Below are 15,107 nucleotides of genomic sequence, written 5' to 3' on the forward strand. Positions count from 1 at the left end.
TCACTTTTGATAACGTACCGATTGCAGCCTAGAACAATTTCCGATACCAATATTCATCTGACATCATCAGTGATACATGCAAGAGTATGGGGGGGGTCGCCTTTTTTTTTTTTTTTTTAACATTTGGCTTTCACAAATTCAACCTCAAATAAATACTACAGAAATTATAACAACCAATGTTGGAGAGTTTACATGTAGATCTTTATAATCCGCTACATTTTTTTGACAGAAAACAGATCAAAATTCAATATCATAATCAGCTTTGGATACCCATAATAGTATTCTTCCAATTTTCAAAAATACCCTTTATCTACATTAGGTTTGCCACTGTATTGTAGTCTATCCCAGCTGACTTTGGGCGCGTTCACACTTAATAGTGAACTCTTTCACAGATTCCTATTTTTTTATTCCTTACACATTCATTTTTAACATGCATCCCCTTGCACATGAATGATCTGATTCACATCATTCTACTTTAATCATACTTTAAAAATTCACGCAATGGAGGCTAGAATGTTTCTCATTCCAAATAGTCAGTTTTCCCAGAATTCAACATTTTTCTCCCCAGAATTCCCTATTCATTTTCAATGTGGCATTTTCACCTTGAATTTCCCCAAAATTCAACATTTTCACAAAACCCCAGTAAAAAAAAAAATCCTATTTATTCCCAACGACACTTTCAATAAAACAGATTCAATTCTATATGCATTTCAAAAGGTTCAGGTCATTCAATAAACATGCTAAAATTTCTGATTTGCCATAAGATTAACCTTTTCATTATTTTATATTTTTCCAATAACATGCTAGTTTGTTGAAAATCATTCCTTGTTTTAACATTTGTTTATTTCAAATGTAATCCTTCAAACGCAATTTGCTTATATTTGGAAAATGTGTGGTTACTGTATATTTGTATTTTTTTAAGACGTTAAAAATGTAGTTTTGCAGTTCTTTATGACAACGGCTCACCTTCTAAATAGATGATGCTGTAAGGGATGCTCCACCCCTTTGTAGCCCTACACTGCAGCAGCTCATACATGACAGAGTCTGAGGGCTGTAATGTGACCTGGCTGACCTGGTTAGGAGAATTTAGTGAGAACAATGGTTTGGAAATGTACCAGGTACATTCGAAGGAGATGAGCTTGCACTCCTACCCATTGGTTGACCGAGTGATACTGGCTGGAAGAGAGTGGCTGTTTGAAGTTCAGCATCCACACGGCGGAGTTGGCATTGATGTTGTGGTCGTTGAACACGCAGTAAACACTTACGTTCTCCCCCGGGTGTGCCAAAACTTTTTCAGGGATGTAGCTCACCACTAAACATACAAATAGAAACACAGGCCAAACAGAAAATGAGCCAATGAGCAATCAGTTATTTTTATGAGGAAAAAAAAGCTTAGTGTTCAAGGGCATGATATTTTTGAGAATATAGTAAATGGGTCACTTCTTGAATGAAAAAGCAGTACACAGAAAAATATTTTAGTTCACATTACATTATATTGATCGATCCACTTGATGAGCATCTGCAAACACTTTCATTAGTCTGCAGTCTGAGGGACAAAGACTCTGTCACTTAGAGTCTTGGAAGTATTCCACAGCAATCATCTTTTTTTTCCCCACCAAAATAAGTGAGGTAAATTAAAACAGCATGGACATGCTTCCGAGATGAGTTCACGAAGTGTGATTTGTAGCAGGTCTGTTATTACTATTATTGTGAGCTGACTTTTACAGTCTGTTGACATTGACCATAATATGACGAGTGGCCTAATAAAGGCTAATGCAAATGAGCAACGGCCGATTTTAATGTTTGAGCACTGAGATGAATTTACCTAGGAAATAATTGAGGTCAATGGATTAATGAATTCTAATCTTGAGGGATAGGAATCAGTCAAATTTAGGAGGATGTTAGCGAGGTAAGACTCACCATGTCAAATCTAAAGCTTAACTAGAGGTGCAATGATAATCAGTAAATGTAGTAGTTCATTATGAAATTAATCAACCACTTTGGGTAATTGATTTTTCCTTGTTGAATGTCAAATCATCCAAATCCCTGAAATTTTAGCCTCTCAACAGTCAACATTCTCAGGTTTCATTTATGCTCCAGGAAAGCACACGGAGTAGATTTGTTTAGTCAAAATGAGACATTTACAAACATCTGCCTTTATTTTGGAAAACAATGATGAACATTTTTTGGCCAGTTTTCTTACATTTTATGGTCCAAACCAGGAACTAAATCATAATTCATGTTTGTGCATTTGTGCACCGTCAATTTGAACGAATGCTCTGTTTTTGAATAAAGGTAAAAATAAAAAAGTTTAAAAAAAAAAAGTCTGATTCCTCAAATGACAAAATAATTGTCAGATTAACCATTAAAATAATCGTTAGTTGCAGCCGTAACTCTGATTGAACGCAATCGGGTACCCCTGTGGTCAATGTCTTTCAGTCCCACCCCATAGTGGTGTCACTTGCGTTGTTTTGCCTCTATGTCATTGTACGATTACATTTTTTCAGATTTTTGTTTTTAATGTTTTTTTTTTTTTTTTCTTTTTGCTGCAGCTGTTTTAATGTCAGTGGTGATTTTTGCACTTTGTTGTAAGTTAGCTTCCATTTGAGTTTTGTGATTGCATCCTTTTTTGGACTACTACATTATTTAAAATTGTTTTTGCATTTTTTGTTTGCAGTTGTTTTTTGTCTTGTTTGTTTGTTTGCTGTATTGCTGTGGTCGTTGCAGTCTGTCCGTTTTCGGCTGGTTTGTGTTTTGTCAAAACAAGCAACATAAAATAAAGTGTTTCTTACTGCCAAGGAAGATGTGATACGGCTCACTCCAGTCGCTCCACAATGGAGATTCATGCAGTTGAGAGCAGCGAACCTGTATAGTGTAGTTGACTTCTGGCTCCAGATCCAGAATGAGTCTACGCTCCAGCCCTGCATACACCACCTGCAGGCAGCAGGGCAAGGTGAGAAAACACTTGCTTATTGTTTCCCCAATGGCCTTAAATACTTCAAAGGGTAAAAAAATAATTGTCTCTTCGCTTTCATCTTTTCATGAAAGAGGCCAATAATATACTTTAATTTGACTTTAAATGGGTGGAAATATGCATGCTATTAAATTATAACAATATTTTATTGACTGACTCACAGGCTTCAGTCCCCGATTAAAACGTTTGGCCAAGTTTAGCATGTCGAATGTTAAACGCTCCTCAGGCTCAAGTAACATTGCCTAAAGGTGAACACTGAATGTGGATGACCTTGTGGCCTGCTGCATGAATAACATGAAGTCTTGTGCGTCACTTCATTGTCAGTTGTTATTTAAAAATATTTTATTTTTAATTAAAATAATTAGACCAATCAGAAACCCCGTCAGGTAGCATTTTCACCGCACAGTTTAATATATATTTTTTTTAGGGCCATCAACTGTGTGCACCTCAAAAGTCGAAGAAAACAGCTAATATTATTAGCCATTTACGACATCAGTCAGAACCCAGGCTCGCTTCTCGCCTGTATTTACTCCTCTGCATGTGGCTGCTGGCCACAGTAAATTGGTGCAAAGTAACCTGCTGTACCTCAATTGTGTAAGCATTTCTATTTTACAGTATGTAAAGGTAGGTGGGAGAAGGCTACAGTGATGAATGAAGGAAAAGCAGTTAATTGATGTCACTGATTCAGCACAGCTGAAATCCCAACTGATCTGATCTCGACTGATCATAATGAAGTGCTAGAATGGTTGTTTATGTGAGCATCATTGAGTAGGTGTGTGGATTTGAAAATGGCAATTTATACACAGTTAAAAGTAACAAACTCAAAAAAGTGTTCTATGAATTATTATTCACCTGCCAAGAAGGATGAGTTACATTTGAGTATCGGACCTCATATCTTAATGGAGCAGAATCATAGCCTTTTGGCCCATCCCATTGTAAAATTAGTTCTGGCTTGATGGTCTGGAAATGGGTGAGGTTCAATGGAGTTGCCAGTTTCACTGTAAGATAAAATGTTATTTAAAAAGTCAAATCAAGCACTAATGGCATCAGTGGAACAATTACAATCATAATGCTGTACTGAGATTTTTCACCCTAACCAAACTTTATCTAAAAATCAATTGATTGTTGGGTTGTTCTGACTTTGTTTTGACCTTTTCAATTTTTTTTGCAAGAGCAAAAACACATAAAAAGAAAACGTTTAAAGAAAAAAAAAATCCTCCTTACTAGATCGAGCTGGTACATTGAGTAGAACTGGTGCAGCTTCACAACCGGATATGTTGACAGTTACAACAGCAACAAAACTTGAAGCGCCAATGGAAATTGAACACATGGAGGAATCTTTTGTTTCACAGAAAACAGGTTCATAAGATTCCATACTAGGGTTGCTGACTCTTGTGTCATTTTTGTGGGACCTGCACATTGAGAAAAAGTATTTTCTAAATGACATCACATACAAAAAAAAATGTGACTATTACATTTGACAGCAGTACATCTCCTAAGATATATACATTTCAAGTAAATTTTCACCATTTTGTTGTTATTACACTTTACACAATCACGATTTTTAGGCTCGATCACGATCTCTAATAAGTGAGTCTGAAATTAATCAATAACAGATCACCGATCCAATGACAAGGTAAGGAAATATATCTATTTAAATCATTTGTTTATTTAATGCATATAGTGATACTTCTCTCTTTATAAAGCATCAACAAAAACATTTTTATAATTTGTACAAAACAAAGCATTTTAGCCATGATTTAACAATCTTTGATATGACATCATTGCTCAAAAAAATGATGACATTACAGGCAATCACCAGTCTTACATAAAATGACACAACGATCGATTTAAAATCCGATCATCATCATCATTATTATTATTATTATTATTATTATTGTTATTATTATTGTTAAAACGGGAAGGTAAATGGATAACGGCCTTTATTTATTTTAAATAAAGTTTAACAGCTAACATAGGCACTTCATTCTTTAATATGGTTACAGGCAGGCAAAGTGAGGATTAAACCCGCCACCTTCGGGAGGTTCTACCAACTGAGCCAAGCCACACCAAAATGAACATGGACATTCAAATGATTTAGAGGAGTTTTAAATACAAGCCTTTTGTCCACCCACAGAAACAGCCAGTTGACTGTGTGAACTTAAGTGACTTCACATCAGCAGATCAAAGGTCAGATGCATTCTTAAATTAGAAACCGACAATTTGGGGACATGCACGCGCCGTGGAAAATAACAGGAAGCAAACAAAAGCTGTTTGATACTCACATCAAACGCTGTAGGCGAACTGCCACAAGAGCAGAGTTCAGCCTCACTGAAGGAAGTGCCGGAACCCCCAAATCACAAGTCAAAGTTCCCCGATTTTCATCAATCCTGCACAGCATGCTCAAACAGGTACCTGTCAGGACGTTGACAACACATTCACATGAGATTGAAACTTACCAAACGACACAAACTAAGTGTTACTTCCTGAGAAAAAAAATGTTTTAAGTCTTTCCAAAATTGAGTAATTTGGACATTCCAAAGATAAGAGCTATTTTGGTGCATGTCATAACAGTGAAATTATATTCACATGAGACTGAAAGTAGTACCATGAAAGTGTACTTCCTCAAACTAGCTTTCTGAGATAAAAAGGATGTTCCTGGACTTTTAGAACCAAGGTTATTTGAAGATTCCCAAGTGTAGGGCTATTTTGCGTGTGTGTTCTTTATTTTTTTTACATCCAGAAAAATGTATGTACATTTGTACATGTCAAATGTACAGAATTACATATTTGATTTTTCCATGAATAGACACCTCACAGGACAAAACCTTTTGAAAATATTTGCATCCTAAATGTTTTCATGCATCAATGAAAGCTGATGCCTATTTATTTCTGATCATACCCACTACCAATTGATCATTAACTCTTATGCAGTATTTTGTCCAACCCTTTGATCTTTACATCAAAAGCATTTCACATCAAAGGGAAAGCATTGAAATAAGACACAAAGGAGCTGAAATTTTACCCAGATGGGGACAACATGTTAAAGTTCAAACTGTACAGCCACTTGGTTATCACACTACCAGGAGTGTGCCATCCCTTGGCTAAAATATTGTAGAAAATGACTGAAAAATGACCAAAATATTCCATAAGGGTTTTAATATCAGCTTTTCTCGAGGCCCATAATTCACAGTGAACAGCCGCTCAAAAGACTCGAATTGTTCATGACGTCACATTGCTAGCTTTATAAGACATGCTAGAGCAATATGTTGCAAGAATGTAGTCCACTACACAAAATAGTAAAAAATGATTGCCATGTAATAATCAGAATATATTTGTTGCTGTTTTCTGTAAAAAAAAAAAAAAAAAAACATAGAGGACTTTATCCTCGCTATAAGATTTCTGGTTAAAGTAATAGTCCACTGGTTTAACTATTTTCAGAAATAAAAATGTGTTACCTTTACAATTATTAATTAAATTACCTTTAAAAACATGTTTGCTACTTGATGGCAAATGAAAATGACATGAAACGTACTAAGTGCCAGGGTAACCACGAATTAGCCTTGACAACATGTGATATCCTTTTCAAGTAGAAAATAGGTTTTTAAAGGCTGTACATGTACATAAAAAATAATTTAGTCATCAAATCAATGATATACAAAATAATGTTTTACGACTGAAAATCTTCTCAGTCACAAGGTAAAAACCAATTAGTATAATGTTGATATGCATTTCAAAGCAAACAGCCACATCCCTTGCAGCATCATATTGACCACCACACTAATAATATTCTAGAATTAATAGCCAAACAATTTATAAATAACAGCCACAATCATTTTATCATTTATGACCGTATTTTTTTATCATTTCCCCAAAATGAAAGAGTAAAAAACAAGTAGGTTTCTGTCTCATCCGGTAAAGTAAAAAGCTTGATCTCATCATAGCAATGCATTGGACCACAGCACAAGTGTCGAGGTCACCCACCTAAACCACGCGCTGCAGGGAATGCCAGATAAAAAGCCAATAAAGTGTAATGAGCCTGTGGCAGTGATCTTTGCCGGTGCCAAGTGATCGTGCAGCATGCTCAGCCATGATGCTGCATCACACCGCGTCTGCTACTTGCTATGATGAGCGGCAGTTGCGTCATCAGCCCTTTGGCTTGGTCTATCACAAGCTTTTTTATTTTTTTATTTTTGAAACAGTCATGGCTATGTTACTTTATTCAATGACTGCTGTTTGGCCTTGACTGAATCAGTCAACAAGAATGACTCATTCCATCTCATAAGACAAGTAAACAAAACACCGCAACTACAAAAGTCTTCTCTGCATGAAGATATATATTTTTTATTTTTTTTTACACCCAATGTCAAAGTCTAAACAACTGTGATTCAGATAGCTCTAAATTGTACAACTAAGGAAATCCACTTCATACACTTGAGCTTTTTTTCTAAGCATTATGCATCGCAGGCAAAAAAATGAGGAAATTACTTATCTTTCTGAAAGTGACACTGCCCATTAAGTGTGTGAATATATGACAGTCTTGCAATGGGATAAGATTCAAAGTTAAGGGGTCTCCAATTTGATGCAGGGTCGGTTTTCGATCCAAAATTATTTGAATGACTATGATTTCTTCTTCAATCTATGAAAGTGCAAGGAATCCTCATGAACAACTCCTGACTGCTTTGCAAGACAGAATGATAAACTTCTCAAGCAAAATGACAAAGGTGTCCTCCTGGGAGAGTTTATTCAATCACAGGACATGTACGTGTTGCTTTCTACATAGGCCTAGCAAAGTCACAGTCTCACGAGAGGACTAATAGTTAGTTGTGGCCCTTGCGCTGCAGTATGCATCTAAAGATAGATATCTTCTAGCAGGCGAAAAAATGTGGCAAAATAGTAGGAAAAATGTGCGGAATTACACAATTACAAATATGATGAATGATGAAAAGTATTTTACCGCCAGAGGCCTTATTAAGACTCGATCCAGTTGGCATTCTCCTGAAGTAGCAATGATGTTGTTGTGGGAGCAGTGACTCAGAACGGTTTCTCTCAGGTGCAGGCGTGCCATCAACCTCCCCCTGCTTCACTGAAGGTGAGTCATAGCACAGTTGGTCCTGCCACGGCAAGTCCAGGGCACCTGAAAAAAGTCCTGCCTCCTCCTCAGGCTTCAAGCACAGAGTTCCTAGTGACCGAGAGACAGTGGGGTTAACAACGCTTTTCCTATAAATGCATTCTCATGGTGTCCGGTTAATCTTTGTTTCTGCTTCTGCAATTGTGAACTGCAAATACAGTAGTACCATCACTGCAACATAAAATGTGATCGAAGGCATGTAGTTGGGGTGTAACAAACCATTGATTCTGCTCAGGTGAAAGTCATCTCACTTGTTAGCCAACTCGCAGAGCACAACAGATTCACTTTGTTATTCTTTTCTTTTTACCACACCCAAGGGAACGTATCTTCTCCAGCAATACATCAACCATGTAATGAATGGAATGAGTGTTTAAGACAATTGTCGGACTTCATAACATGCTCAGTATTACCTCATCAAATACCAAACGAAATGTGTGTCAGAATTGGGGAAAGTGACTTCAGAGTAGGGCTAGGAGATAGCATATGTCCAAGACTAAAATCTTGTTGTTTTTGTTTTGTTTTGTTTTTTCAGTCGGTCTGGACGATTAGAATTTTAATCAATTTTAAACCACATGCTGTAGGGTAATAAACACTAAAAACATGAGTTTAAAGGATTAAATAATTCAAAAACAATTCCTGTGCAAACTGTTCAGGCAGCAACAATAATATACTGATTTTAAATTAGTTTTAGCATAGACTTAACAATCATAGCCTGTGCAAAAAATAGTTTGTGCGTAATATGCGTTAATGTCATAATTTAGTAGCTACTATCTATTATAAACGTGTTTGATCCATGACCCATCCAGCATCCTGACACTTTAGCAAAACGTTTAGTGCCCAGCCCTACTTCAGAGAAAGTGAAAGTTCCAAATTCACCCAAGTTCTGCAGCTTCAGGTTTTTTTTTCATCCCTGACCTAAATGGCATTTTGTGGATATCCACCATACATAAGTAGTAAGTATTAGTTCTATAGTAATGTTCTATAGAAAACAATAGTAAGATCTTTTATACATCATATAAACTACGCCATCATGATTTGTAAATAATTTTCAAATAATAATGACCGGTAATCAAATACACTACAGAAATAAGCTATTCAAACTACTTTTAAATAAATACTAAATACTTTTTTTTTTTTGCAAACAAAACTTCATCCTGTAACTGTTACGGCGGGACGAGGGAGGACCCAAGAGCACGCACGCACTGGTAAGGGCAATGGCAGAGTGTTTATTGAACAGAAGGTGCGGGTAGTCGTGGGAGCTGACGGGAGCGTGGCACAGACGTCTGGGGGGTTCTGGAGTCGGGAGAGCTGGGGTTTGGCTGGGAGTCGGGCAAAGGGAGCGAGACGGGAGGGGGGCTCGGGCATACAGGTAAAGACGGCAGGCTAGCGGGTGGTCAGAGGCAGGCAAGGTCGAAATACCAAGGATCCAGTCAATTCGGCAGGCAATCGGGAGGTCAAGGGCGAACAAGGTCGGACAACAGGCAGGCTGGCAGGAGGAATTGCTGGAAAGCTCGGCGTAGCGCATAGAGACGATCTGGCGGGTTGTGGAGGGAAGTGACCGGGCTTTATACTGAGCGGGTAAATGGTTGCAGGTGTTGGTGTTCGAGGCTGATTAGAAGGAGGGCTGAGCGGGTGTGGTGAAGCTGGAAGTGAGGTGGCTGAAATGGTGGACTGTGACAGTAACACGGTCCAAAACGCTGAGACAGTGGCATGTTGAACACTATTGCACCACCTTTCCCTTTGACAACCCTCAATAAGTGTTTGGGAAGTGAGGACTGTTGAAGCACTTGTAGATGGAATTCTTTCTCTTTCTGTTCGATGTACAATAAGTTGTTCCACAGTCTTGTTCCACACTTTTTCAATGAGATATTACTTATTTACTGCTAAACCACACTGTTTTAACTCATACTCATGCTGAAATAAGAAGGCACGGCTCTGAAAATTATGTTGCAGGAATGGCCACATACTGTATATGGCTTCAAAACTTGTATTTATCATTGACACTGCATTATAATTGAAATTATTTTTTTTTCCAGTCACACTCTCTGCCTCTAATTTAATCATTACAATCATTTCCAAACTTTAGAGAGGCTACAAAGTATTGCTTGTGGCTTCAGTATTGTTGCCTGCACCTTTAAGAGCTCGCAGTTAGTAGTAAAACTCACCAAGTATCAGCAAAACATGGATGAAGGTGGACAACAAAGCAGATTGACCCCTGTGGAGAGACATGGATGGGATATGTGAGAAAAATAGCTTCTTGCTGTGGTGGCCAAGATGAAAAGCTTATTGACTTAAGAGGCGTTTAGCATAGGGTACATGATGATGATCAACAGACACGCACTCGAGTAAGAATGGGCGCTTTTGCAAAAACAATACAATTATGATATGTTTTTTCATGTTCAATCTCGATAATTACCACAATTTATTTGTATTTATTTATTTATTGTAGGCCTATAATAAGAGCTGCATTTTGACCTGAGGAAAACCTAAATGAAAGAGGAGTGATGTCCTGACCATGCAATGGATTTAAAAAAAAAAAGCAAATAGTTACATTACAATTATGAAAGGGAACATTCAAATTATTTAACCTGCCGACATTATTAATTTTTAAATAATGTTTCTCCAGATGTTTCTCCTTCAACTCTTCATTACTGTAAAAAATATAGCTTTATTGTTCTTTATAATTATCAAATATTGCAATCATGATTGGTTCAGCCTTGTGTTTATATACTGATGTTACTATATGTAGCAGGTACAAGTTTTCACCATCCCAATGATGTCGTACACTGTTTTGAGACCTCCTGCAGACAGTCCACACACTCATGCGTTCACACTCGATGAGTTCATTTTCCTTGTTAAAATGTCACTGACGGTGATGACTTCGTGTCGCTACTTACATTGTTGCATTCAAAGCGTGGACATGGCTTTGCTGGACTTTTCCTTGCAATCACTATATGGACAAGAAAAGGGGATCAGTGCTTCTTTCATCTCTGTTCTTTGAAATAATAATAAAACACTTACTTCCCTCAAATGCCATCATTGTCCATTATGAACAGGAATGACATTTACATAACAACGACCAATTGATTTTTCTTTGAAGGAAATCCAACACTCAAAATTATATGCTTCTTTTGACCCAAAAAACAGCTGAAGGGTCTGTGATATCATATGACTTCCCGGCAGCTGGCAAGCACATGTATTATATTAATTAATTCAATGAAATCCTAGACTTGAACCAAACTGAAAAACATCTCCATACGCATGTTAACTGTGATCAGTGCATGCGAGCATTTGTGAAAGTGTTGAGTAGTCTATTGGCAGTTTGTTACACAGAGGAGAGGCTGCTTTGGAAACACTAAGTGGCGGTTATATCCAACACAAATCACCAAAACACAATAGCATCGGTTTTTCACCCAACTGTCCTTTGGGGGGTTTCGCATTCTCCAAATGTCCTAAAAACAATGTTGTGTGAGAAGTCATGATTAACAAGCTTAGGCAATTTTTGCATGAGAAGGCTTGAGAAGACTTTGTAATAGCTAAAGACCACAATATTCTGATTTAAATTGTGGTTATGCGATGCCAACATTTTAATGAGCACATGTAATAGTAACTATTAACTATTAACCCGTGGGTGGCAATGGTTGTTGCACAGGTCTCTAGAATAAAACGCTAATTCCCATTTTTAAGCATTTAGAAATTAATATTTGGTGCCGTTTGGACCACTTATTTAGACAATACATAGTAATTGTGTGTGTGTGTGTGTGTGTGTGTGTGGGCGTGTGTGTGTGTGTGTGTGTGTGTGTGTATATATATTTTTTAGTCGTAATATCACCCTTCACCACTAGAGGGCAAACATGGCTTTACTGCACTTACTGTATTTTCAACACTATAAGGCACAATGAATGGCCTATTTTAAAACTGTTTTTATTTACTGGGCGCACCGCATTATATGGCTCATAAAATAGAAGTTACAGTAGTGGCTAGGGTTGCGTTATGCATCCACTTGATAGAGCTGCGATAAAGGGAACGTCAACAAAACATTCAGAAGTCAGTCAAACTTTATTAACAGACAATCAAAAATTAAATAGTAAAGATGATTTGTGGAAAGTAGTATATGAAGAATGAGGAAGAATTGATTACATTAAAAGACTGTTTAGAATCAATGCCAAAAAACATCAAGGGTTTAAAAGAATTTAATTATGATTGAATTTAATAATAAACTTAAAATTTGTAATCAAATTGCAACCAAAAATCTTAAAATAAATAAAATATAATTGCTTAAAAATTGGAGCATATATAGCACATTAAAATTTCAAACAGGGTGTTATAAGAAATTTGACTGTAAAAAATACACTTATAACTGAAATTTAGAAGTAAATACTGAAGATTTTATACGGCCGTTGCTCTACTTTATTTTTTTCGTCTCCCAAAAATGAAAACTTTTTTTTATGCACTGTATAAGGTACACCGGATTATAAGGCGCACTGTCAGCTTTTGAGAAAACTGAAGGCCTTTAGTTGTGCCTTATATTGCAGAAAAAAACAATGGTACAATGGTGCAATGGGTACTATGCTGTCCTATATGATATGTGATATGTGACATAAACTAGCTGTATTATTTTTTTTTTTTTTGCAGATCTGGAATGATATGCAGGACGAAATAAATACCTAAATCAGAAGATTTTGAGTGAGTGGATTTTTTTTTTTTTCCAAATGCACCTAATGAGTTCTGGCATCCAATCTTTGTGTGCTGTTTAGGGGTTTTGTGTCATCCTAGAATGTTCATTTGTTGCAATGTTGCAAGAAAGCACTGGAAAAGAAATCACAATATGAGGATATTTTGTTGTTTGTTTTAAGCCGTTTGTAAATTGGTGAGGATATTAGATCTTTTCTACATGAAATGAGAAATAATATTTTAAATATTACGAGCACATATTTCGCACATGCATGGATTTAGTCCATATCTATATCTGGTGAGAAATGTGTGGTTATATGTGGCCCCAGAGTAGCACCGGGGAAAAATTGTGACCCCACCCCTCACACCAAGCAGCATTTAGATGCCCATCCCTGATCTGCAGAGTACAAAATGCAGTTTCAAACATTTACCTTTTTTGACATTGTATAGTAACACAAAAATATATATATAGTAACACAAAAATATATATATATATATATATTGCCTCATTATTCTTATTTTTAAATTATGCATTCTGCAGCCATTCATTTTTTTTAATCTATAGAAACTAATCTAATTAGGGGTTGGGGGAATTCACTCTTGTCTCCGGTTACCAGTCAAGTAAATAAGCGCCATGTACAAAAAAATTCACATCCTGCTGCAATACTGAAAGGCGAATAACCTGCTTCATCATCGGTACCTATTCTTTTAAATTGTACACATCTTTGTATGAACTCTTCTATAGAAACTACTTTATTGCATTAAGAAGAGTGAGCCATTTGTCCCTCCAGTATTTTTCTCATGCAAAGGAAACCCATGGTTCCTGTCTTGAGGGCTTTGTGCCAGCGAAATTCTTGGTCTGAGTCACCTCCTTCCAGTGGGAAACTGCCGCTTGGTACAAACATGAGAACACTTTTGTTCAATTTATTCTTATCATTAGTAATAACACCACCAGTATCATATGTTCGGCGACTTTCAAAACTGTTCCTTCAGGTGGGAACACCAGAAATAAACGACGAGCCAAGAACGTGAAAACAATTCTAGAAAGTGCAAATAGAAGAAAAAGAACTAATCTTACATATTTACAAAGACATTGACTACAAAAAGCATGCTGAGAGTCAACAGATTCATGAAAAAAAAAAGATGAGGGGCAATCCATCATTCTTGGAAGCCTATTTTGTCACACCTGGTTGAAATCGGTTTCCTCGCCCCACTGGCAAATAATAATTACATGAAAACAATAACGTGATAACAACAACTTCTTACATCATGCGGTGGCTCTCCTGGGTCTTGTTCAGTGACTTCCACCTCAAGTTTTAAATCCTCACTTTAAGCGTAAAAACTGTTGGAATTTAGTGTTGGCTCCAGCTCGGTCGCCAACGTTTCATCACTCCTCTCTGTCCCGCTCTCGACTCGTCTGCCAGACCTGAGTGGAAGCAACCCAGCTGAAAGGACGCGCAGGCGTGACGTCACCAGAAAATGGGTGGAACTCACGCTGATACATTCATGTAACCTCGGAAAACCAGGATTTTTAAAGAAAAATAATGATTCTGCTTTGTTGTGTTTTACAATTCTATCATTTACAGCGCATGTTTACCTTCCTGCAAAAAGTAATGCATTTTACATTCTAGTAAGGTAAAAATCGACTAGGTATGTAAAAAAATAGATTAAATAAATCGCATTAAGGAGATGTACTTCAGTTTTACAGAACATAATGCTTTTTTTAATGCTGCTAATTCAAAATGTTCTGAACAAACTAACATCAGGTAAAGTTATGCTATTAATCCTATGAAGGGGTCCCCACTCCCCAAAAACTCCCCAAAGACATTAACACAACCAGCTGTTTGAGTGAAAAAAGTTTCCAACCAGATGTGGACAATAAGCCACACAGAAGTTAACTTTGCTTTCCAAATGTCTGCTCAATAATACGCTGTCTGGAAGGAAGGAATGTCCGTGTTACTAATAATAGCATATATATTATTCCCTGTTGAGGAATAAAAGCAAGAATTTGAAGGATTTTGCCATGTGATCTTTTTGGTCAGACCGTTGTGCATCTTATAAGGTCAAGTCACTATGCCACATACAGTACAGTTCTTCATAGGTTCAGTTAATGATCTGTATCAGACCTTGCATGCATCTCACCCACATTGCACTTAAATATGTTAGGGTACAACAAATAAGCTTGTGGGAAGGGTAAGAACTTCATTCATGCAAATCTATTTCCTTGAACTGCATCATTATCGGGATACATTAATTTCACAGCCTAATGACTGCAAAACGATTATTTTAATTACTGTTATCAGCTGGGTTAGCTGAGTCTCAGTACTA

At 36.9% G+C, this 15,107-nt stretch overlaps 1 protein-coding gene across 3 annotated transcripts in view; it reads right to left on the minus strand.

Moving 5' to 3' along the window:
- The window catches only part of lepr (leptin receptor), a 38,407-nt gene that overhangs the window by 9,164 nt on the left and 14,136 nt on the right, over positions 1 to 15,107 (minus strand). For 2 of the 3 annotated variants that reach the window (XM_088425580.1, XM_088425581.1), the window contains 9 exons: positions 11,003 to 11,055; positions 10,271 to 10,320; positions 7,932 to 8,156; positions 5,260 to 5,389; positions 4,199 to 4,386; positions 3,827 to 3,972; positions 2,793 to 2,934; positions 1,152 to 1,312; positions 967 to 1,072 (listed from right to left, as the gene is read on the minus strand). In XM_088425580.1, coding sequence (XP_088281706.1) covers positions 967 to 1,072; positions 1,152 to 1,312; positions 2,793 to 2,934; positions 3,827 to 3,972; positions 4,199 to 4,386; positions 5,260 to 5,389; positions 7,932 to 8,156; positions 10,271 to 10,320; positions 11,003 to 11,004 — 1,150 coding nt within the window. In that variant the 5' untranslated portion in view covers positions 11,005 to 11,055. Of the gene's footprint in view, positions 1 to 966; positions 1,073 to 1,151; positions 1,313 to 2,792; positions 2,935 to 3,826; positions 3,973 to 4,198; positions 4,387 to 5,259; positions 5,390 to 7,931; positions 8,157 to 10,270; positions 10,321 to 11,002; positions 11,056 to 14,045; positions 14,196 to 15,107 lie in introns of those variants that run through there. The other variant, XM_088425579.1, reaches the window with a different exon arrangement.

This window comes from Hippichthys cyanospilos, chromosome 10 (assembly GCF_059441005.1).
Source record: "Hippichthys cyanospilos isolate Australia breed blue-spotted pipefish chromosome 10, RoL_Hcya_1.0, whole genome shotgun sequence".
In the NCBI taxonomy this organism is placed as follows: domain Eukaryota; kingdom Metazoa; phylum Chordata; class Actinopteri; order Syngnathiformes; family Syngnathidae; genus Hippichthys; species Hippichthys cyanospilos.